Below are 23,244 nucleotides of genomic sequence, written 5' to 3'. Positions count from 1 at the left end.
AATAAAATAAGAACACTTCTATTGGTGCATATGAATAAGAGAGGCTTTACAATCTGTTCCATCTTAAACCCAATACAAGTCACCAATTCTGAGCCTGTTAGTGCCCCTACTATGAGTTTTGACATTTCATCCTTGCCCCCAGGGCATAGAGGTGGCTTATTTGTCATACCTTAAGTAACCCACTTCCATGCTGAAGCTTACTGGGATTCTCTTTCATGTAGCCTTGCTCACTGAAGCACCTATTCAGGAGTTGAAATTTTGTCTCACAAAGGAAATGGTCTATTGTATCTAGTATAAGAACACTCTGGAGACAATGTAATGTTAGAAATAGAGGATGCAATAAGATATTATACCATAAAGCTTAAGGGTTTTTTTTATGATTTTTTACGTGTTTGAATGTGAATATAAAAGCGTAAATACAATGTAGTAATTGAAAGCACATGCTTTAGTAGTTCAAATTTGCAACCAACTTAATTTAAAATTTGAGAACACATGCTTTAGTAGTTGTATATAAAAAGGCTGTTTGGTTTCCACTTATTTGCAACTTATTTTGTTTAAATTTTGAAAACACATGCGTTAGTAGTTGTACCTAAAATGGTAGGGTGTTTGGTGCCACTTATTTTGTTTTCAGCTTATTTTCCTTTTCAGCTCAAAAAAAGTTTAAATAGCTTAGTTTTTTAAGTTGGGTTTTAGATGGGTTTTTTAAGCTAAGAGAGTGTTTGGGGTATACTACAAAAGTGCACTTTTTATTTTTGATCTTTTTATCTTGGGCGAATTATACTAACGGTCCCTATAGTTTGAGGTTTGTGTCACTTTGGTTCCCGACTTTTCAATTGGTTCATTAATAGAAAATTTAGAGGCAGTGGCTGGATGTAATTTGTGCTAGGGCTTTTTAGGAGAGCTGAAAATCCCTTTTAGATAAACATAGAAGTTTCATCAAAGAGGGGGTATTGATTGGTGTAGTGGTAAATGCTTGAGTTCCCGTGTATGAAAATATGGGTTGGAATTGAAAAATGTAGTCCCTTCCCACAAATATAACAGAGGTTAGGCCTGTAGCCACCCTTAGTCCTTCCCTATGCCCTTAATTTGTAGGAGCCCATTAGGTAATGTCCTTTAAGAAAGATATTGGAATGAATTGGAATGGTACATTGCCATGCCAACTGCCTTTTACCATTTAACAGACATTAAAAAAATATATATTTTCTTGTTTTTTTGTTGATAAATGTAAAAAACACTTAACTTAATACATAATATATGCAGATATAATAGAACTTTAAAGGATTTGTTGGTCGAAACCTTGATACAAAATTAAAAAAGCCTATAGGTAGATGCACCTTTGTTGACGATGATGTGTCACTCTACACTTATATTAACTACTTTGTCGTCATGTTTAAAGAATAAAAAAATAAAAAATAAAAGGTTGTGTCCTATTGATATTAACTACTATCTTATGATCAGACATGGACAAGAGTTGGATGTTAATTTCTGATAGATTCAGTCAACCATATGTAGATGGGGTGAACTCATTTATTGAATTTGCAAAGGTTCATTTGGGTGTCCTTTAACAATTGATGTATGATACTATCTGCTGCTGTTTTGTGGTTTTGTTTTTGCTTTCTTTGGTTGTTCTTGATTGGATATAAACTCCATGCTAGAGCTCAACCAATCATGGCATGGAGACAAAAAAAATCTTCCATTTTCTTTATTGGTTAGTGGTAACTACTAACAAAATGATGTACAAAAGAGATCTCACATTATTGCACACCAATGAGTGAGTGAGTGGTTGTGTGTGAGTGTGAAAGAGATAGTATAAAAAGAAAAAGAAAAAGAAAAATAGAGAACAATATATAAGTTCAAAGGTTATCTGTTACTCCCATTTTATGTGACATGGAGTTTTACTTGGGAATACTTTATTGTGCATTGGGAATTTCTTTTGATGGAGGAAATCTAACCTTTATAAATGTCCTTTGAACTCGCACCAATGGCGTCTCAGAGTGTAATTGGGTTCGTTGGCTTGGACCAACTGAGCTTGCAATTGGCTTCCTCACTCCTTCGCTCTGGCTATGCCGTACAAGCCTTTAAGGTCTGTCTTCATTTCCCATCTCTCTGTTTGTTCATTGAATTTGTTCACGATTGAATTTAGGGCATTTCGCGATTGAATTTTTTATTCCAAAAGCAATGAATTTTGCTGTGTGTTTGAATGACTTTGACTTTGATTCCAAAAGCACTCTGATTGTAATTAATAAACTTTGATTGGTATGAAGGGAGATAAGGGGTTAAATGACTTTGATTGGTAAAAGGAATATAAGGGTTCAAAATGACTTTGAATAGTATATTTAGCTACCTAAAGAAACACCTAAAAACTTAGAAGGCACCAAAAACTCAGTACATTTAGCTACCTAAAGAAACACTTAAAAACAATGATATATATATATATATATATATACTTTTGGATCATAGTTGACTGAATATGTTCTTCTTTTATTTTCTCTATAAATTGTGACCTTATTTTTTTGAAGAGCTAAAAATTGACTTTCTGATGCTTCCTTCTCTCATTTCTTTGCATGCAGATGTTGTAGCTTTGGTTGTATTGATATCTCATGCAGATCAAATAAATGACCTACTTTTTGGTCATGAGAGTGCTTTAAAAGGTTTTGTGGAGATCCTTAATGTTTACTGAATTTATAATTAGTCTTCTTGGTTGATGTTCAGAATATACTATTTTCTGGTTTTGCAGGGTTACGCAAAGATGCTGTCATCATTCTCCATTCAACCATACTACCTGCTCATATACAGAAGCTCGAGAAGCGACTCACAGGCAATTTATTTTCTCTAGATAAAAAAAATATTTGTATAGAATTTTCTTTTATACTCTTGGTTAACTTTTCTGTTCTGTCTGGTTTGTTGGTGGATGTCGTCGTAGTTTTGTGCTATTTAGTTTTAGATTTATCGGCAGCTCAACAGTGTGTTATGATACTCTTTCTTCTTCTTTTTTTTTTTTTCTATTTCATCATTTTTACTCTAGATTTATCATAGACGGCCATAGTTGTTCTTATCTTTATTTTTCCATTAATGAGATTATAGAGCTTTAGCAACTTTTTAACTCTGCCTAGTGGATCATGCCCTCCATTATTGATATGAAGGTTAATGAGGGCAGGGGAGGTGAGTTGAAATGAAAGGACAAGGGAGAAAGTTCATAGTTAAATCATTTTATTTTTTCTTTTTTTGTTTATCTTTTGGGGAAGGTTTAATGTCTATCTTTCTTTTTTTGTTTTGTTTTTTGTTCTTCTGTCTGCAAATCTCTAATGTACAGGGGTGATGACCCTTTGTGTTCTATGAATCTATACTTTATTTACTTATCAAAAAAAGCAAAAAAGAAAAAAAGAAAAGAAAAGAGAAGAGAGTAGAACATTCAATAATAATGTGTACTTTACTGTTATACCAAATTTATGCCTTAGGGTCATGTTTGATTCACAAGACTAATAGTGAAGTATTAATAATCCTATTAAATTAGTGTGGTATTCACTATCCAATTGGATTAATATCTATTGGATTAATAATCCCACCCCTACCCCATTACTAATAATCCTACAAATTTGTTGGATTAATTATCCATTGGATTAATACTCCTAAACCAAAATGTTAAAACAAACATAGGATAATTGGGCCCACGGATTAATAATCTCAATCCCATGCTCTAATCCACCCAATCAAACATGCCCTAGAAGTCTACTGGTTACTGGTTACATCTAACTTAATGGAAAAGCAAAAGAAAGAATTTGGTGTTTGCTCAGCTTGTGCTAAACTTACATCTGCATTGAACATTTTCTAACTCCTCTAATCATTAATCTGTTTCTACTCTAGCAGAGGATTTGGAGAGAGTTTTTGTAGTTGATATATATGTCTCTAAGGGAATGTCAGAGGTTTTGAATGGCAAAATAATGGTAAGATTATATATCTCATATCCTATTTCTTCCTCACATAAGTAGAGGATCATTTTGCTTTTGTTTTGCTATTTTATAGCTGGCTGAAGCTGATATTTCTATAATACGCAGATTATTTCATCAGGACAGTCGGATGCCATTACAAGGGCACGCCCTATTCTCTCTGGTACAATCTACTTATGTCACTACTCTGCAACACTTGCATGAGGATTCAGTTTTTTGATCACTGCTTTTAAATTTTCTATTACATCTCTAAGACAAACTATTGTGTTTTTCAAACAGCTATGAGTGAGAAACTTTATGTTTTTGAGGGGGCACTTGGTGCTGGAAGGTGGGATTTCTTCGCAATCTTACCAATTTCTTTGTCATGTTTAGATTTTAGAACAATTTGAATTGTGTTGTTGAGACAAATTTTCGTATAAAATTGATGACAATTAAATTTAGGGTAAAAGATGAAGACAAGAAGAGAGAGAGAGAGAGAGAGAGAGAGAGAGAGAGAGAGAGAGAGAGATAAAGAGAAGAGAGATAAATACAGGAAAAGGCTAATGAGAGACACCAAAAGTAGGCACATGTTCTCTTCTTATACACACATGTTTGCATTTTGTCTATCATCGACTGAACCAACCCAATTTGCATCACTAAATGCTTTCAATTTTAAGTGATCATGGTTAGAGCACAGGATCCATTTCACAAGAGCTGGCTTGAGATACCTCTAAATGAACGATCAGGCACAAAAATTTTGGCATGATCAAGCAACTCAAATTATTATGTTCTTCCTCTTCCATGATTATGTCTTATGTTATTTTATTTTGCAGTATGTAACTCTAAATTAAGTTAATAAAGTTTGATTAAGTAGCATGTACTTGTTATTTTGAAATGATAGTTGAAATGGGAGAATAAATGGAGGGAGCAAAGTCATCATTGGAGCAACATTGCTAATATATACCATTTTGTCTCTTTTTATTGCTAAATTATAACAATATTCGACATGTAGCTATTGAACCATTGGAGACTAGAAAATTCACAAGACAGCACCAGGAAACCATAGGAGATTTTTTTTACTTGACAGGAATACAAGAATTGATAGGCTGCTTCTTAGTAGTGATATGGCTTTGATAACATGTAAATATCGGAAACAAAAAGTGGAATTAAAATTTGGTTAAAAAAAAAAACTAATGGCTTTGCGCAAAAAACAACACCTGACCTAATATTACACTAGTGATTGTGTAAACCAAGTCAAATCTAATTTACTATAAACTTACAACTAAATGATTCTTGAATATTCCAATAGAAATTTAAGTAATTTCATATCTCTGAACAATACTTTTCAAATGATAATTTAATTGTGTCTTGGTTGTGCCACTTGATAGTAAATTTGTTTGTGCTAGGTGTTTAACCCAATTTAACAGGGATTGGCACAGGGGAATGGCCCTTCTTCTTTGTTTATTTATGTTAGGTGTTCTAATATCATATTAGATGATGTTATTGTTAATGTCTACTTTTCTTTTTTAAATTGCAGCAAAATTAAAATGGTAATAGAGCTGCTTGAGGGCATTTATTTTGTTTCTTCTGTGGAGGCCATTTCTCTTGGTGCCCAAGCTGGTATTCATCCATGGATAATTTATGACATTATTTCTAATGCTGCTGGAAATTCATGGTAAATTATTGTTCACAATTCTTTACTGAGGACTATGTTGTGTGTTTAAAATTTAAATATTTCTAGTCCTGAAGCATTCCTTATAAGCATTCTGATTTGAAATTGCCAATTCTAGATCAGGCACAACCTTGATAGATGAGACTGCTAATAATCTGATTTGCACCATGGGCACCAGTTGAGACCATGGCACTGATTGGCACGTTCTGTTTCTGACAATGAACTGATTTTGTAGAACCCATGCCTTTAAAGAAATTAGCTGCAAAATTTATTGAACACTGAAAGCCCTTCTTGTTATGTGCTTACATGTATACACATACATGGGAACATCTATTTACTTTCAAAGATCTGTGCATTTTTATACTAACTCAATAGGTATTCAAGGTTTTGGTGGTTGGTGTTGGTATATGTAAATGCCGTAGTTAGTTTTTTTTTCATGACATTCTTGGAATTTGCTAGTGTTTTCTTAAGCAGATACTGTGTTACCTTGCTACTAGACATCCTTCCGTTGGATTCAATTTTACAAGGTTTTCAAGAATCATGTTCCCCAGTTGCTAAGGGATAATCAAACGAAACATCTCCCGAATACTTTTGTTCAAAATTTGGTAAGTCTTCTCATGTTGTAAGTTTCTTAGTGTTGTTCAAGTGTATTATGAGTAATTTCTTTTCTTCTTGACTTTGAAGTTAAGTTCAATGGGGGTTTTGGGTGAATTAAATGCTAACTGCAGTTTTATAATTCCATTCAAATTATGCTTCCTTTCTTGTGGTGGATTTAGCATTTAGGACACTTACTTGAGGACCATCTGCTAAATGCATACTAAAATTTTAGACTTGAACACCACTTACTTGAGGACCATCTGCTAAATGCATACTAAAATTTTAGACTTGAACACCACTCGGTAATCATTTCTTCATCAATGAATTTGGACACATTGAGACTTTCAATAATGATTTTTAAAAGCTCTACAACATAAGAAAACAGATTTAAGTTCTGAGGTCTAATTTTGTAGAAAAATCTTACGTAAATGTCTCAGGAGCTAAAACTGCCTTCCTATTATTTAACTCTCATGCCTCAAAACTGTTTCCAGTGTTGAGTTCGTCTTGCTTGACCACGTTGCTAGTAACAAATTTTTCCATCTTGTTCTCACAATTGATTTTCAGTGTAATATAGTTGAAATCTCAGTTCTTTCATTGAAAACATAAGCCCCAATTATTCACATGAATGTGTGACATTGTGATGCAGAAGCAGTAAGTAGAAGAGGACAAATCCCAAGCAAATAATGTCAAGTTTGTCTAGTTAGTATGAAGTTTGTTTATTTATGAGTCTTCATTTTATTCTTGATTAGAATTTGTTAGTCCCCTATTAGGAGCTTCAGAATGTTCTGGATGTATTTTATTTTTAGGGATTTCTTTGCTATAGTTTGTGTCTTGGTTAGTAGACTTCTCTTGGGCTATAATCCAGCCAATTACTTGTTTAGAATTACTTATTTTGGTAGATTTTGAATACTTTACAGTCTCTAAATGGGGTAATTTTTAGAAAGTTTATTTCTCATTATGGTTTACTAGTGTCCACATAAAGAGGCCCCTGCTTGATTATGAATTTAGAGTTGGAATTAAAGAGCCAGTGTGGAAATTCCCTGTTGACTTGTGTGTGTATCTCAAGCCACCCTTGTGGAGTAGGCTACTCCTTTCATGCTTTTGTTTTCCTATTTGCTGAATTTATGTCTAATTCAAATCTGTCTAACAAGTAACCAGACCTTAATGCAAGAAGCACTAACACTTCTACTCATATGACACTTTTACTCATGTGACATTTTTACTCATTACACTGCCGAGTTGAAATGGTTTTCTGAACTGGTGATGATCTGTGTTGAATCAGTTTGCTGGTCTGCTATTCTTCTGGTGCTGCTATGATGTTGCTGCTGTTGCTAAGATGCTGTGGTGATGCTACTGTGATGGTGTTTGTTACGATGAGGTGCTGCTGTGTTGTTGTTGGATGTTTGCTGGTGTTGTTGATGTTTGGAAGGGTGCAGGACTTTTTGTCCAATCTGTAATAGATCAGGTTTTCATTAATGGGGGTTGTCATTAGGTGTAAGTTCGGGCAACTGCTGGTGTTTTGGCTGGAAGGGTATAGAGGGGGTATGGAGGGGGTATTTTGTGTGATTTCATATCCATGTTATTAGTTTGTTATAGTGGTGCCTGAGGGATGCCTCTTGTAAACCTGTATATCTTTTAAAAAATTATAAATGAGTTTCAATTATTTTTCCCGTTGCAAATTTGTCGTTGTTAAAAAGTGAAGCTTTCTCGACAAATAACTTGTCGGTAAATGTGTAGCTAAAAGTTTATTTTTGCCCACTCATATTGTGTTGCTAAAAGTGTATTTTTTGCCAATGCCAATTTGTCGTTGCCAAAACTAAAGCTTTATCGACAACCAAATCGTTGGCAAATGGCAACATTTACCGACGTAAATGTGTCGCTAAAAGTTACTTTTTCCCACTCATATTGTGTTGGTAGAAGTGTATTTTTTGCCAATGCCAATTTGTCGTTGCCAAAAGTAAAGCTTTAGCGACAAACAAATCGTCGGCAAATGGCAACATTTACCGACGTAAATGTGTCGCCAAAAATTTACTTTTGCCGACGCATATGTTGTTGCTAAAAGTATATTTTTTGCCCATGCAAATTTGTGTCGCGAAAAGTGCTGCACAATCATCATATTTGAATGACTTTTACCAACGCAAGGTAAATTGCCGACGATGGATGGAGGCTTTTAGCGACGACTATATTCGTCGCTAAAGGCATTACTTTTACCAACGCAATCATAATTTCGTCGGCAATAACTTTTGCCAACTCACTTTTGCCTACGGGTTGCCAACGTAGCTTTGTGTGTCGGTAAAACTCTTTGCCAACGAATTTTCCCTTTTAGCAACATATTTTGTTGCGTTGCGAAAAATGCAATTTCTTGTAGTGTTTTAATGGATGTTATTCTAGTAACCAGAGAGTATGTGTCAAAGTAATCAAGACCTTCTTTTTCTCTATACCCTTTGACCACAAGTCTTGCCTTGTATTTGTCAATTGATCCATCCGTTTTCATTTTTCTTTTGAAAATCCACTTGTACCTAAGAGGTTTACAACCTGGTGGCAAATCCGCCAATTCCCAAGTGTGATTTTGCAAGATGGATTCAACTTCACTATTAACAGCTTCTTTCCAGAAAGGAGCTTCAGGACTGGACATAGCCTCTTTAAAAGTTAAAGGCTTATTTTCTAACAAATATGTTAGAAAATCTAGACCAAAAGATTTTGAGGTTCTAGCACGTTTACTACGCCTAGGTTCCTCTTCCTCATTTTGATCTAACTCTTGCTCTTGATCATGTTCTTGATCATTACTAGTAATAGCATCAAAAGATCTTTTATTAGTACTAGTCTCTTTTCTCGTCTTATTTGGAAATACATGTTCAAAGAATGATGCATTCCGAGACTCAACAATAGTATTTACATGCATTTCGGTATATTCTGATTTATAAATTAAAAACCGATATGCACTACTATTCTTGGCATAACCAATGAAAATGCAATCAATGGTCTTAGGACCTATCTTAGTCTTTTTAGGACTAGGAATAGTCACTTTAGCCAAACACCCCAACAATTTTAAGTATTTGTAGGATGGTACTCTTCCATGCCACAATTCATAAAGTGTTTGATTTACTTTCTTTCAGGGTACTTTATTAAGTATATAATTAGCAGAAAGTATTGCTTCCCCCCACAAGTTCTGAGGTAATCCAGAACTTATTAACATGACATTCATCATTTCTTTTAAAGTCCTATTTTTCCTTTCAGCAATTCCATTTTGCTGAGGTGAGTAAGGAGCGGTGGTTTGATGAATTATTCCATGTTCTTTACAAAACTCACCAAAAGGTGATTCATATTCACTATCTCTATCATTTCTTAGTTTTTTGATTTTCTTACCTAGTTGATTTTCAACTTCATTCTTATATTGAATGAAAGTTTCCAAAGCTTCATCCTTGGTTCGAATTAAATAAACATAACTATATCTAGTATAGTCATCTATAAAAGTGATAAAATATTTTTTCCCACCTCTAGTTTGAATTGATTTAAAATCACAAATGTCACTATGAATTAATTCAAGTGGTTCCGTATTTCTTTCAATTGAATGAAAAGGAGTTTTGGAAAATTTTGCCTCAACGCAAATTTCACATTTATGATTTGAATCAATGTCAAATTTAGGTAAACATTTCGTCTTAATTAATCTATGCAAAGATCCATAATTAACATGTCCTAGTCTACTGTGTCATAAATTTGAAGACTCAAGTAAGTAAGAAGAAGATGCATTTTTATTAATAACTAAGAGTACAACGGTCATTACATTCATCTTGAAAAAGCCATCAGACATGTAACATTTTCCTACATACATCCCATTCTTAGTAAGTACAAATTTATCACTCTCAAACACTAGCATAAATCCATTCTTACTCAACAAAGATCCTGAAACAAGATTCTTGCGAATGTCCGATACATGCAGCACATTGTTGATAGTGAGTTCCTTTCTAGATGTTATCTTTAGAACAATCTTCCCTTTTTCTTCAACTTTGGAAGTTGAGGAGTTACCCATAAAAAGTTGTTCACCATTGTCCACTGTAGAACAAGATGTGAACATCTTTTTGTCGGCACAGATATGGCGAGTAGCACAGTGTCTACCCACCATTCTTTAGGATTTCTGACAAGATTTGCCTCGGAAACAACTGCAAAAAGATTAATGTCATCTACACCATTGGAAATATTGTCCACTTCGGTCAAATGGGCTTAAGCAGGCTTCTTGTTTGTTCTTCTTTTGCTTTTGCCTTTGCTACGACAATCTTTGGCCCGATGTCCCTCTTTGTCACAGATGTAACATTTGCCATTAAACTTGTACTTTTTATTTTCCTCCCCTTCAGAGCCTTATGATGAACTTTCTCCAGAAGACTTTCGTTTCTTGGTTTTTGAAGTATGTTCCACCACATTTACCTTAGACTCCATATGATGCTTACCAGCTCGCTTTTCAGAATTGCAGTTGTCCTCCTCAATCCTCAAACACACAATTAATTTTTTCCAAAGACATTTCTTTGCACTTGTGTTTGAGGTAGTTTTTGAATTCTTTCCAGCCTTGTGGTAATTTCTCAATTAAGGCTGCAACTTTGAAAGATTTACTGAGAGACATTCCCTCTGTGTAAATGTCATGCAGAATGAGTTGGAGATCTTGAACTTGGCTGATCACAGTCTTAGAATCAACCATCACAAAATCCAAGAATTTGCCAACCACAAATTTCTTTGAGCCGGCATCTTCCGTTTTGTATTTTTTCTCCAAAAACTTCCAAAGTTCCTTTGTTGTCTTGATAGGACTGTAGATGTTGTAGAATGTGTTATCAAGTCCGTTCAAAATGTAGTCCCAGCAAAGAAAATCAGCATGTTTCCAGGCATCGACCGCAGCAACCACTCGCCGGTCGGTTTCATCATCTTTCAAAATAGGAGCATCCCCACGAAGAAAACGAGTCAGGTTTAGAATTGTAAGATAGAACAATATTTATTGTTGCCATCTTTTAAAATCAGTTCCAGAGAACTTCTTTGGCTTCTCACTGTGATTTACCGGTACTGTCACAATAGGAGAGGGGGTTGGCACAATTGTAGCCACCACACTAGTACTTGTTTGGGCATTAGTTTCAGTAGCCATGAATTCTAAATTATAACACAAAATTATAATTAGAATTAGAATTTATACTACACAGAAAATTAAACAAAATTCATAGAATTAAATTCTGTAAAAATAAAAGAAACAAGAAATGTAACTTTTATTTTTCAATTAATTTGGAAATAAAATAAAATTTTATTTAACCAAATTAATTCCACACATAAAATTAAATTTATGTAATACTTCAATAATTAAAACACTAAACCAGAATTTTAATTAATGAATACTTAGAAATAATTTCTGAAAATCAAAATTAATTTCTAAAAAAATTCCACAAATAAATATTCTGAATTGTTAAGACACCAGTATATTATTACTAGTTGTCAAAGAAAATAGACAGTATATTTCTAATATCTTTCAAATAGTATATAATCACTATTTGTTTTTCCAACTAGAATATTATTTTGTAAATCCACAAAAAATAATTTTTGTAAAAGAAGAAAGAGAAAGGGAAACAAATGAAAAATTCTGTAAACAAAATAATTCGATTTTGTCTTAAGATTGTTGGAACAAACTTCTGTGTAAATAAATAAATTGAAACTATATCAAACAAAATAAAATAAATAACTTATAGAATTTATTTTATCGAACCGAATGAAAAATAAAAGACCAAGTCGAGTGTGTGATACTCTGTCCTTAAGACAGATTCGCCCTACTTCAGTGCTTATGGACTAATGGCGTCTATCTCCTAGGATACAATGATCTTCACAAATTTGTAGTAGCACTCCAAACAAATTTGTCCGACGAACTAGAACCTTGTGTTCTATTACTCTCTACATTTTTCTTTAAATAACTAATATGAAGAATAATGCAAACAAAGAAAGAAATAGACTGCAAAAGATGATATTTTGGGTGTTTTCTGGATCCACAAAACTGCTAGAACATAGCTGTATTTATAGGCAAAAAATCTGACCCGAATAGGTGCTAATTTGAAGTGAACAGGTGCACATTTAAATTGAATAGGTACAAGCACTATTCAAATAGATAACTGCAGGAATAGTTGATCTGTCCGAACTCTATGAACCTGTTTGAACTGGTAAAGAATCTGTCCGGTTCAACTGGGCAGTTTCTAACAGTTAAATAACTGTAAAACCAGTTTGAAATTGTGTGGAATTTGGACTGGAAATGGACAGAAAATAAATTCAATTTTTGGCACAAAATTTGAATTTATTTTATAAAAAATTAATAAAAGAGCAGTTAAATAACTGTAAAACCAGTTTGAAATTGTGTGGAATTTGGACTGGAAATGGACAGAAAATAAATTCAATTTTTGGCACAAAATTTGAATTTTATTTTATAAAAAATTAATATAAGAACCGACTCGACCCACACTCGTGCCCAGCTTTGCCGGCGGTAGCGGCGCGTGTGTAGTGGTTTGGCTTAAGGTTCACTTTGTCCATAACTCCTCCCTTCTACAAACTTGGGGTGCCTCTTGGGGCTCAACCCAAGTGTTGTAGTCTAGAGCTTATAAACATACACAAGCTCTCTTAAAGTTTTAATGTGGGACAATCTATTTCAAAGAAACCCACATTTACTTCTTTAAATTGTCCAGTCCACGAACCCGAAAACGATGTCAACTTCCCATTCACTCAAAAATGGCTTTGACGAACTGTCTTCACCGTGTGACTTATCACGCGACAAGGAACACGTCACCTCTTCGGACCCGCCCCAAAAGACGTTTGGGGCCAACTTAATTTTGGGCTCAAATATGACCCAAAATAAGCCTAATAAAACCAATTTTCCAACAAAAAGAAAAAAAAAAGAAACATGCTAAATCAAATTACATTAAAAACAAAAACTTCTAGTAAAAGTTATCAACAAATTTTTTTTTTCTTCCTAACAAAATCACTAATTTGAATACAGTGGTGGAGTCAAAATTTTGGTTTAGAGAGGCATCACTGAGTTGAAATCTTAACAAAAATCACAATCAGACTTAACTTAATTTTTATTTGATGGTAGGAATAAAAAACATCGTAATGCAAATGCTATATTTAAATATATAAGCTCGAGTTAACCAATCTTAATCATTCTTTTGTTTTTAATTAGACTTTATGTATGATAATCGCATGATTTGAAAAATAATCACAAGCCTTATAAAATATGAAAACAAAATTATATTAGGTTACACACACAAAAGAGATGTAGATAGCAATAATAATAATAATAATAATAATAACAATAAAAGAATCGAGAGATAAGGTAAATAAATAATACAAAGATACTGCTATATATCACTTATTTATTATTTATTTATTTATTTATTTTTACAGTTTTGAATCATTGAATTACATAATAGTATATTATTAGTTATTGTTAATTGTGTAATAAGTATCTCTAAACAAAGGAACTAATTATGAGTATTCATATAATAGGTGATATAACAAAAAATTCAGTGACATATAATATTTTTCTAATATAAAAAATTGGGTTGGCTTTGTTTGGCATGTGCTAAAATAGCATATGTCATTTTAGTACATTATCCTATGTGGGTTACAATCATCTTATTTGTGTCATATCATCTCTTTACCACATCAATTCAAATTTAACTTATGTTTCACGTTTTTTTGTAAAAAATCAAAAGGTATATTAATCTAACACTTTCCAAATAGCCCTATAATAATATATTAAACAAGTTTTTTTGAATAGAAAATGTAAAGAAAATAGTGATTTAAAAATTTAATATCATATCTAAATAGATTAAATTGATTTTTTTTTACTAGAAACAAAAGTGTAATTTTTCAAAAATTGAGAGGCGGCACGTGCCTCTCCAATTTTTACTTGTCTCCGTCACTGTTTGGATACTTAAAAATATGGTATTTGCCCTCGATAGGACCTTGATCCCAACAAATTTTATTTTATTTAAAATTTTTCATATGGTTAGAGGTACTCTAATCAAACATTAATAAATAACTCACATTAAATGAATATAAATAACTCACATTAAATGAATAAATGAAAGTTTTATACTTTGGCAACTAATAAACCTATAAATTAATAAATAAATGAAAATCTCTTTGTATCACGAGTTGACGACAAGCTTGATATATCCAAATAAATAAATCAAACAATTGATATGAAAGCGAATCTTATCACTTATCATATGACAGCTACATTATATATTATAAAAAGCAGAGCAAAGCATATTATATATATTATTTTACATCCTCGTAACTCCAAATCTGGAATAGTTGAAGATTTATATTATAGTAACGATTCATTCTTTAAAATTAAAATTTTAATGAAACTCTATCAATATAAAAAAATTTTAAAAAAAAAAATCAAAACATCATATCAAATAAAATCTACATATGCATAAAAATTATTAAAGCTCCTTTGTATGAAACTCCAAAACATTTTCCACAATTCCCCCTCGAGAGAGTAGCGGAAGCGAGGCAGAAGAAAGTCCCATACTAATGTGGCACTTTAGTCTCCGTTTGAGAAGTGGGCTAACTTTTTAATTTTTTGATTTTTTTTTTACTATTTTGATCTGGGTTAAAAAACTTGATTTGGGAAGGACTTTTTAAGTTTTTATTTTTTTTTGACTTTTTTGTGAGAGAAGAGTTTAATAATGGGTTTGATGTGATATTTTATTTTTTGTGACTAAAATAGCCTATTTTGTCTTTTGTAGCTAAAATAATCAAAAAAGTCTCAAAAAAGCCTCACAGCAAAAATAATTAGGGTTATATATATATATATTTAACATCTTTAAATATCTTATTAGAAAATTAGTAGTTCGAATCTCTTTATCTACGTATGAGTTTTATTCTCGGTGTACTATTGAAGTTTTTTTTCCCACTTTGAGAGTTCTTTGTAAAATTTGTATTTAATATTCATTATTATGATTGCAATTCATTAAATTTTATTATAATATCTTATATAGATCAAATTAAAAAAATATTATTTTAAATTTAATTTTAATAACTTGTATGTTATATGTCGATTATTGATTTGTAAAAATCAACCAATAAAGATCCAAACTTCTGTGACATCAGGACAAATAATCATAACATTTTATAGTTCATTTAAAATATATATATATATATATATATATATATAAGCTATAAAATAAAGATATTATAATTATCATACCAATTTAATTTATTTTTTATAAATAATATACACTAAAAAACTTAAAAAATAAACAATTTAAATCATTATTAAATAAAACTTAATCAATCAACCCCACGAGTTTCTCAAATTATCTTAAATTTAAGTTTAACTTTTTAAAAAAATATAACGTCATCTATTAACCCCACACCCCACTATGATACAACGAGTTTCAAACCTTTCTAATGAAGACAACAATAATGTGGTTACTTGATATATCTAACATTGTTTTCTCTTATTTGAATTATTTATAATTGTTTTATTACGAAAGTTTACGCTATATTATTTGTTAGAGCTTTTGCTTAATTTATTAGACATAAATAATTTAAATAAATTAAATTTTCAAAATTAAATGAGAATTACTTTTAATTTTTAATTTTATATTATTAATTTTTAACTTACAAAATAAAATGAGAAGCACTTTTAAGGCACACTATAACACTAATCATTGTGTTTGGTTTGAGTTTTCTGGATTAAGTTTTTCGAAAATTGAATTTTTTGATTTTCGTATTTTTTTGTTTTTAGTAAATATTTTTAAAATTTTAAACATTTTTTTTACTTTTTTCAGATGCACCTTACTTAGATGTGTCTAAAAAGTAAAAAAACTGTGAAAAAATATTTTAAAAAATTAAGAAATATATAAAAATACAAAAAATGTACTAAATTCTTGTATTTTTTGTATTTAGTGAATTTTTAAAAGATTTTTTTTCCATTTTTTTTACTTTTTAGATGTATTTATGTTACGTGTGTCTAAAAAGTAAAAAATTTGCATAAAATATTAAAAAAATTCAATAAAAACAAAAAAATACGAAAAATAAAAATATAAAATTTTCTAAAAACTATTTTTAAAAAATGGGAACCAAACAAAATGCATTTTCATTTTCTATGCATATATCAAGTCCCAAGACTCCACTAGGTGCCAGCGATAAAACAGAAATGCTTCCTACCTCCCGGGGGTCGACCCCCAGTGAGGTGTCACTGGGGGATTGGCCCAAAAAAATTTTTTTTTTTTTTTTATATTTTTAGCAAATAGGGGGTCGCCACCTCACGAGTCGACCCCCACTGGATGTATAAATCACGGTTGAGCGATAAAAATGCCTGTTCATTTCTCAAGGAAATTGTGTGATCTCTCCACCTTCTAACCCAGCTGCCGAAAATGTCCACTTTCAGCAAAACCCTTTCCAATACATATTAAAACTGACAAAATCCAAATGTACATATCCACATATAATTCCAACATATTGGCTGGCATTGGCCCTACTCAAATTGAGAAAAGAGTATGGATTTTTTTTTAGTATAACCATTTAATAATAATAATAATAATAAATATTATTATTAATTATTTTAAAATAAAATTATAAGCACCAATTGGTATATCAATTGATACACTAATAAACGATGTGACATAATTTTAGAAATTTTAAATCTTTGTAATTTATATAATGGATAAGTCCATAGTTGTGACAATGTCATAACATATGTTGGTATACTAATTGATATATCAATTGGTGCATGTAACATCACTGTATTTTTTTTAGGGTAAACTACCAATAGATCCTAATAGTTGAACTTAATTCTCATCTAGTCCCATTAAAAATAAGTATTGGTAAAATTATCGCTAAAAATTAACAATTAGTGACTTTTTTTTATTATGATTTTTATAAATTGTCGCTAAAACTTGTAATTATTGACATTTTTTTATGACAAAATTTTATCATAAGACCTATTAAATAATAAATCTACTTATTAGGATTCACACATAAGTACCTTTATATATATATATATATATATATATATATATGTGGCAATGTGGTAAGATTATTGCTCCATTTATTGGAGTTGGATAACAGTGACTGGTGAACGGTTCATGGGAATTATTTTGGAATTTTTTTAGTGATCTAAATCGTTCAGATTTGAAAGAATATTAAGTAAAACATATCTGTAAAAAAATAAATTGATTAGATATCGATAGATCCGTCATCAACTTGCATTTGTATTTAGTTTAATATTTACATATTTGTTTTTTTATATATACAAATGCGAGTTGATGAAGGCTTAATCGATATCTAATAAATTTGATTTTTTACAAAAAGCTTTTAATCGATATTTTAAAAAAAAATTAAACGATTTCGATTATCAAAATAAATTTGAAATAATTCTCACGAGTCGCACAACAATCAGTACTATGCAAACCGCACAATAGTGATCCATAATTCCCATTTTATTATTAGTTTTATAATATCATATGTCACTAGTAACTTCATATCATCGTTATATTTAATTTCCAATTGAAAGTATGACATTTTTATTATAACGCCCCATATCTTGTGACGTCAACAATTCAACAACCTTTTCGGCTCGGCCCAATCATGTTTGATTAGCCACTTATAAGTGGAAATTGAATTAATAATGTCACACTAAAATTATATTCAATTATAACAAAATGGCATGTGATTAATAGCACACCAAATTACAAATTCCTTCAAAAGGGTGCCAGTGGCATCTTCATTGGGCGCTGGGATTGTATTAATGCACCGCAACATAGCTTCCGTTTGGAAAGTTAGTTTCTAGGCTATTTTGGCTAAAATAGTTATAAAAAATAAAATAAGTTTTTTAGTCTAATAAGACAAAATATCATATCAAACTCATAATCATTATTTTCTTTTTCTTACAGAAAAGTCAAAAAAATCAAAAAAACTAAAAACTCTTCCTAAACTAGGCTTTTTAACTTCAGGTTAAAATAGCCAAAGAAGTGAAAAAGCCAACTCACTTCTCAAACGGAGGCATAATAATTTTGAAGAGAACTTTTTTGTTTAGAAAATTCTAAATATACATAAAATTTTGAAGAGAACTTTTTTGTTTAGAAAATTTTAAATATACATAAAATTTATATAAAATATTTGATAAAAATTATGTAACAATATCATTATTATAAATAATGACATGTTCAATGGTATTTTGTTTTGAAATGAAAGGTATGCAATGAGCAACATCATTATAGCATTATGTATGAGTTTTTTTTGGACATTATGTATGAGTTTTTTTTGGACAATGCTATATGTTTTATTAGTATAGCATTACTCTTTTTGTTTATACAAGTGAAACTTTTGTTGTAAAAAAGTATTAGGAAATCAATTTCAATTGTCATGGAGTCATCACAAAAACGCCAATCCCAAATTAAAAAAAAAAAAAAAAAATCACAGAAAACGGAAAGAGTTATGTTAGAGACCCCAAATGATTTATCAAATTTTTTACCAAACCTCTTACACAGGAGTGAGACCCATACACATGTGGGTTTGTGTGGGTCCCACACCCATGTAAAAGGTTTGGTAAAAAATTTAATAAATCATTTGAGGTTCATAACATTTTCCAATCAAAAAACAAAAAGACTTCTAATGATAAAATTTTAAAATGTCATTAAGAAATGTACTTTTAGAAATAATTTAGTGTCAAAAGATTTATTTTTTAGACAAATTATAATTTTCACCTCATTTTGGTGCCTATTAATGAAGTAGGCTGGTGCCAATTGTGAAACACAAGCAATCCTCTTTCTTAGTGTGGGCATGTATTTTCTGAATACCAACACGTGGCATGGTGACGCCGACGTGTCAAGCGAGGTGCCACGTGTCCTGGTAGTTATGCCGAGATTACCTAGGTAAGGCCGAGGTAATCTTCGGAGATATCGAAATCCGAGATAAGCGGATAAGGGACAAGAGTCCTAGAGTAAAGAGAAGACTTTGCTAAGATAAGGATAAAGCTCTTAGGGAGTTTATCTTTATCTTTTGAGGAATCCAAAGTAAGTACTAAATTGGAGTCCATAGAAGTCAAGCTTCTAGTAGGACTTGGATTGAGTAAACTATATAAGAGAGGCACCCCCGTGGGTCTAAGGTACACAGTTTTATACTCAAGCTTGTGAGTTTAGCACTTGATTATCTTTGAGAGATATACTGACTTGATCGTCGGAGTGCCCCCGGGTGGAAGAGCCACCGTCGGAGCCTTTTCTTTCTGTTACAGGTTCACTGAAGCCATCTATTCTGCCGGTGTTCTCCAGCTGATTACTAGGCGGGCAGTGTGGTCAGATTTTCACCCACACAATTTGGCGCCGTCTGTGGGAACTTAGAAGAATAGATGGCCAGTGACGGACAGAGGGAAAACATTGGGGGCGACACTCCTGCTAGGAGTGGCAGACCAATTGATCTTGACTTTGAAGGAGACGACCACAACACAGAAACTCATGGCCAGGGCCACGAAGAGAAAGACGTCGGCCAGGAGGGCAACACTTCAAAGAAGACAGACCAAGGCAAGTACTATAACGAAGATAACCTTCAGGTATAGAGAGATAGGTGCCTACGGAGGAATGAGGAAGTAAAAGACTTGGCAAACAAGTTGGCGGACCTACAGTCGGTCGTCAACTTCATGATGCAAAATAATGTCATGCAGCCACCATACCCGCTGCAGGATACACCGATGCCAGCAACCAATACCCAGAAGGGAGGAAGAGGAATAATTCCCGAAGTCCCTCAGCACACCAGGAGCGGAAGGCACTCTCAAAAACCTTCCAGGGAGGGCGGACGAGAGGAGCCAAGACGAGAAGAGTCCCGAAGGATGTATCACACGAAGGATCCAGAGCCCAAAGAACATCGCCATGTTCAAGGGCATGCACTTTGCTTTGACACAACACATGGAGAGAGATCAAAACGAGTCCACCACGAGGCCGAAAGTAGTGTGCCAAAAAGATTGAAGTCCAGAGATAGCCGAGCTCCAGGTAGGAGTAAAGAAGATTTGAGGGATTACCTCAAAAGGAGGCAGCAGAATGTTGAAGCCGAGGTGACTTCCAAAGTTAAGCCGAGAACACCATTCTCTGTGGAACTGGACAAATTTGAAGCACGAAAGAGATTCAGTATGCTGAGATTCCAAATTTATGATGGTAAGTCAGATCCCAACTTTCATGTCGGACTATACCTAAATTCAATGGCGTTATATAGTGGGAAGGCCTAGCCGAGATGGTAAGTCAGATCCCAACTTCCATAAACTACCGAAGGGAAGTGTAAAGACGTGGGAAGGCCTAGCCGAGATGTTTGTGGCCAGGTTTGTGACGAACAAACTACAGCCCTTGAGGGTCGACGCCTTGATGGCCTTAAGAATCACCAAGGAAGAAGGCCTTAGGGCCTATGCAAAGAGGTACTACGAGGTGTTCAATCGAATACCCGAATGCAACCAAGAAGTGGCGGTCGTGTCTTTCAAGAAGGGCTTGAAAGATGACTGCCCACTACGGAAGTCTTTGGCAAAAATATTGCCAAAAAACATAGAAGAACTCATGGCGAGAATCGAGAAATACGCCAGAGCCGAGGAAGATACGTCGGGAAACAAAGAGATAAAGCAGGAGAAAGGAAACGGCTCGCCGAAGCGAGGCCAAGGTAACAACGGACCAACCAAACAAGAAACAGAATTGAAGGGTAAACAGGCGGTGACGACGGTGTTCCGAATCCTTATCCATAAAGTCTTGGATCAAATACGAAACCTACCCTATTTCAGGACTCCAGTAAGAGCACCAGGGGAATTCATGGGAAGAAACGTTGGTAGGCGTTGTACTTAGCACAATGAAGAAGGGCACCCAACTCAGGGTTGCAGAGCCCTAAAAGCATACTTAGAAGATTTGGTAAAGCAAGGCCATCTGAGGGACCTTATTGATGAGGCCGGGACAAGAGAAGAACAGGCAAGATTGCCTCAAGCACCTGCAGCTCCGCCTCCCCCAGCACAACAACCACAGGCAGGAGGACCATGGGTGGTTAATGTCATTCACTCAAAAGTGAACGAAAACGACATTCGGGGAGAAACCCAAAGAGTAAAACACCTGCAGCACGTGAACCAGGTCAGACACAAAAGACCTCGGCCTGAAGAATGCCAAGGACTGATGATAACCTTTACTGAAGCTGACCTAGAGATGGTCCAGCATCCGCATAATGATGCCTTGGTAGTATCCCTCTAAGTTGGGGAATGCCAAGTAAAACGTATCCTAATAGATCAAGGCAGCTCTTGTGACATCATGTACATCAAATGTTACAAGGAGCTGGTCCTTCATCCTGACGATCTGGAACAATCCAGCAACTCGATGGTCAGCTTCAATGGAACGCCGACATGGCCACTGGGCGTAGCAAGCGTGGAAGTACAAGTTGGTACTAAAAAGATCAAGACAGAATTTATGGTGATTGACACACCCTCGCCATATAACATCATCTTGGGAAGACCATGGTTGCATGCAATGGGGGCAGTTCCCTCAACATTGCATCAACTGCTACGGTTCCCCACAGAGCATGCGATTGAAGAAGTCAGAGGAGATCAACTGCAGGCAAAAAGTTGCTCCATGGCAGCAACGAAGTCTACTTGCAGCATTCGAGAGCCAAAAGAGGCAAAGATTGAAAACGAGGACATGGAGGTCCTAGATGATGTCGGCAAAGAGCCAACCGAAAAGAGTGAAGAGACACTAAAGAAAATCATTGTCCAGGAGGGCGACGAAGAACGCTTCTTTCTTCTCGGTTCAGGCTTAGCTGAAGAAGAGGAAAGAGAACTGGAAGATTTTTTGAGAGCCAACATTGAGGTGTTCGCCTGGACACCTAACGAAATGCCTGGCATTGACCCCGAGGTCACTTGCCACCGACTGAATGTCGACAGGTCGGCAAAACCTGTGATTCAACGAGCCAGAAGACCGACGTTGATGCACGTCGAAGCAGTAAAAGAAGAAGTAGACAAACTTCTGGAGGCCAGGGCCATCCGAGAAGTTCACTACCCGACATGGCTGTCCAACACAGTAGTAGTGAAAAAGAAGAACAGCAAATGGAGGGTCTGTGTAGACTTTACCAGCCTCAACAAAGCCTGCCCCAAAGACAGCTTTCCTCTGCCCAAGATTGACCAGCTAGTAGATGCAACTTCAGGGCACGAAAGGATGAGTTTTTTGGATGCATACAGAGGGTACCACCAGATTGCCATGTACCCTCCAGACGAGGAGAAGACCGCGTTCATCACCCCTAAAAGCTTGTACTATTATAAGGTAATGCCTTTTGGGTTAAAAAACGCAAGAGCAACTTACCAAAGGTTAGTAACAAAGATGTTCAAGCACCTGATTGGCAGAACGGTAGAAGTCTACATCGATGACATGGTCGTGAAGACCAGGGAATCTAGTGGTCATCTTGCCAACCTAAAAGAAGTCTTTGATATACTTAAAACATACCGGCTTCGACTCAACGCATCAAAGTGCGCGTTTGGAGTTGGATCAGGTAAGTTTTTAGGGTATCTGGTAACAAGAAAGGGCATTGAGGCCAGCCCAGACCAAATCAAGGCCATCAAAGAGCTGAAGAGCCCAACGTCGGCAAAACAGGTTCAAATGCTTACTGGAAGGGCCACAGCCCTAAACAGATTCATCAATAGAAGCTCAGATAAATGCCGACCCTTCTTCAACTTGGTGAAAAAAGCCACAGACTTTCTGTGGACAGAAGAATGCGAAGTCGCTTTAACCGACCTAAAGAAGTACTTGACCACAACTCCGGTTCTCTCCAATCCAGAACCAGGGGAAGAACTGTTTTTGTACTTGGCAGTTTCAGAACACGCAGTCAGTGCAATACTAATCTGAGAAGAAAAAGGGGAGCAAAAGGCTGTTTATTATGTAAGTAAAACCTTGGCCGATGCAGAAACAAGGTATCTATCGCTGGAGAAATTAATGCTAGCCTTAGTAATGGCTTCAAAAAAGTTGAACCATTACTTTCAGGCGCACAAGATTGTGGTCTTAATAGAGCATCCACTGA

The 23,244-nt window shown here is 34.1% G+C and overlaps 1 protein-coding gene across 1 annotated transcript; it reads left to right on the top strand.

Moving 5' to 3' along the window:
• Nucleotides 1-1,981: 1,981 nt before the first annotated feature.
• On the top strand, nt 1,982-7,652 carry LOC145800344 (uncharacterized). Its single transcript, XM_082890002.1, has 8 exons — nt 1,982-2,083; nt 2,522-2,651; nt 2,738-2,818; nt 3,868-3,944; nt 4,056-4,110; nt 4,227-4,275; nt 5,464-5,601; nt 7,478-7,652. Exons 1-8 carry the CDS (start codon nt 1,982-1,984, stop codon nt 7,650-7,652), a joined length of 807 nt encoding a protein of 268 aa, XP_082746128.1.
• The last annotated feature ends 15,592 nt before the right edge of the window (nt 7,653-23,244 follow it).

The sequence above is a fragment of the Camellia sinensis genome, chromosome 10 (genome assembly GCF_055761805.1).
Source record: "Camellia sinensis isolate YWXY chromosome 10, ASM5576180v1, whole genome shotgun sequence".
In the NCBI taxonomy this organism is placed as follows: domain Eukaryota; kingdom Viridiplantae; phylum Streptophyta; class Magnoliopsida; order Ericales; family Theaceae; genus Camellia; species Camellia sinensis.
The sequence above is the reverse complement of the archived record's forward strand: the minus strand, read 5'-3'. Positions and strand labels throughout refer to the sequence as shown.

Coding starts and splice junctions, on each gene's coding strand:
- LOC145800344 (XM_082890002.1), top strand. CDS start 1,982: ATGGCGTCTCAGAGTGTAATTGGGTTCGTTGGCTTGGACCAACTGAGC. Junction 2,819..3,867: donor GCTCGAGAAGCGACTCACAG/GCAATTTATTTT, acceptor CTACTCTAGCAG/AGGATTTGGAGAGAGTTTTT. Junction 5,602..7,477: donor AATGCTGCTGGAAATTCATG/GTAAATTATTGT, acceptor GTGTTGAATCAG/TTTGCTGGTCTGCTATTCTT.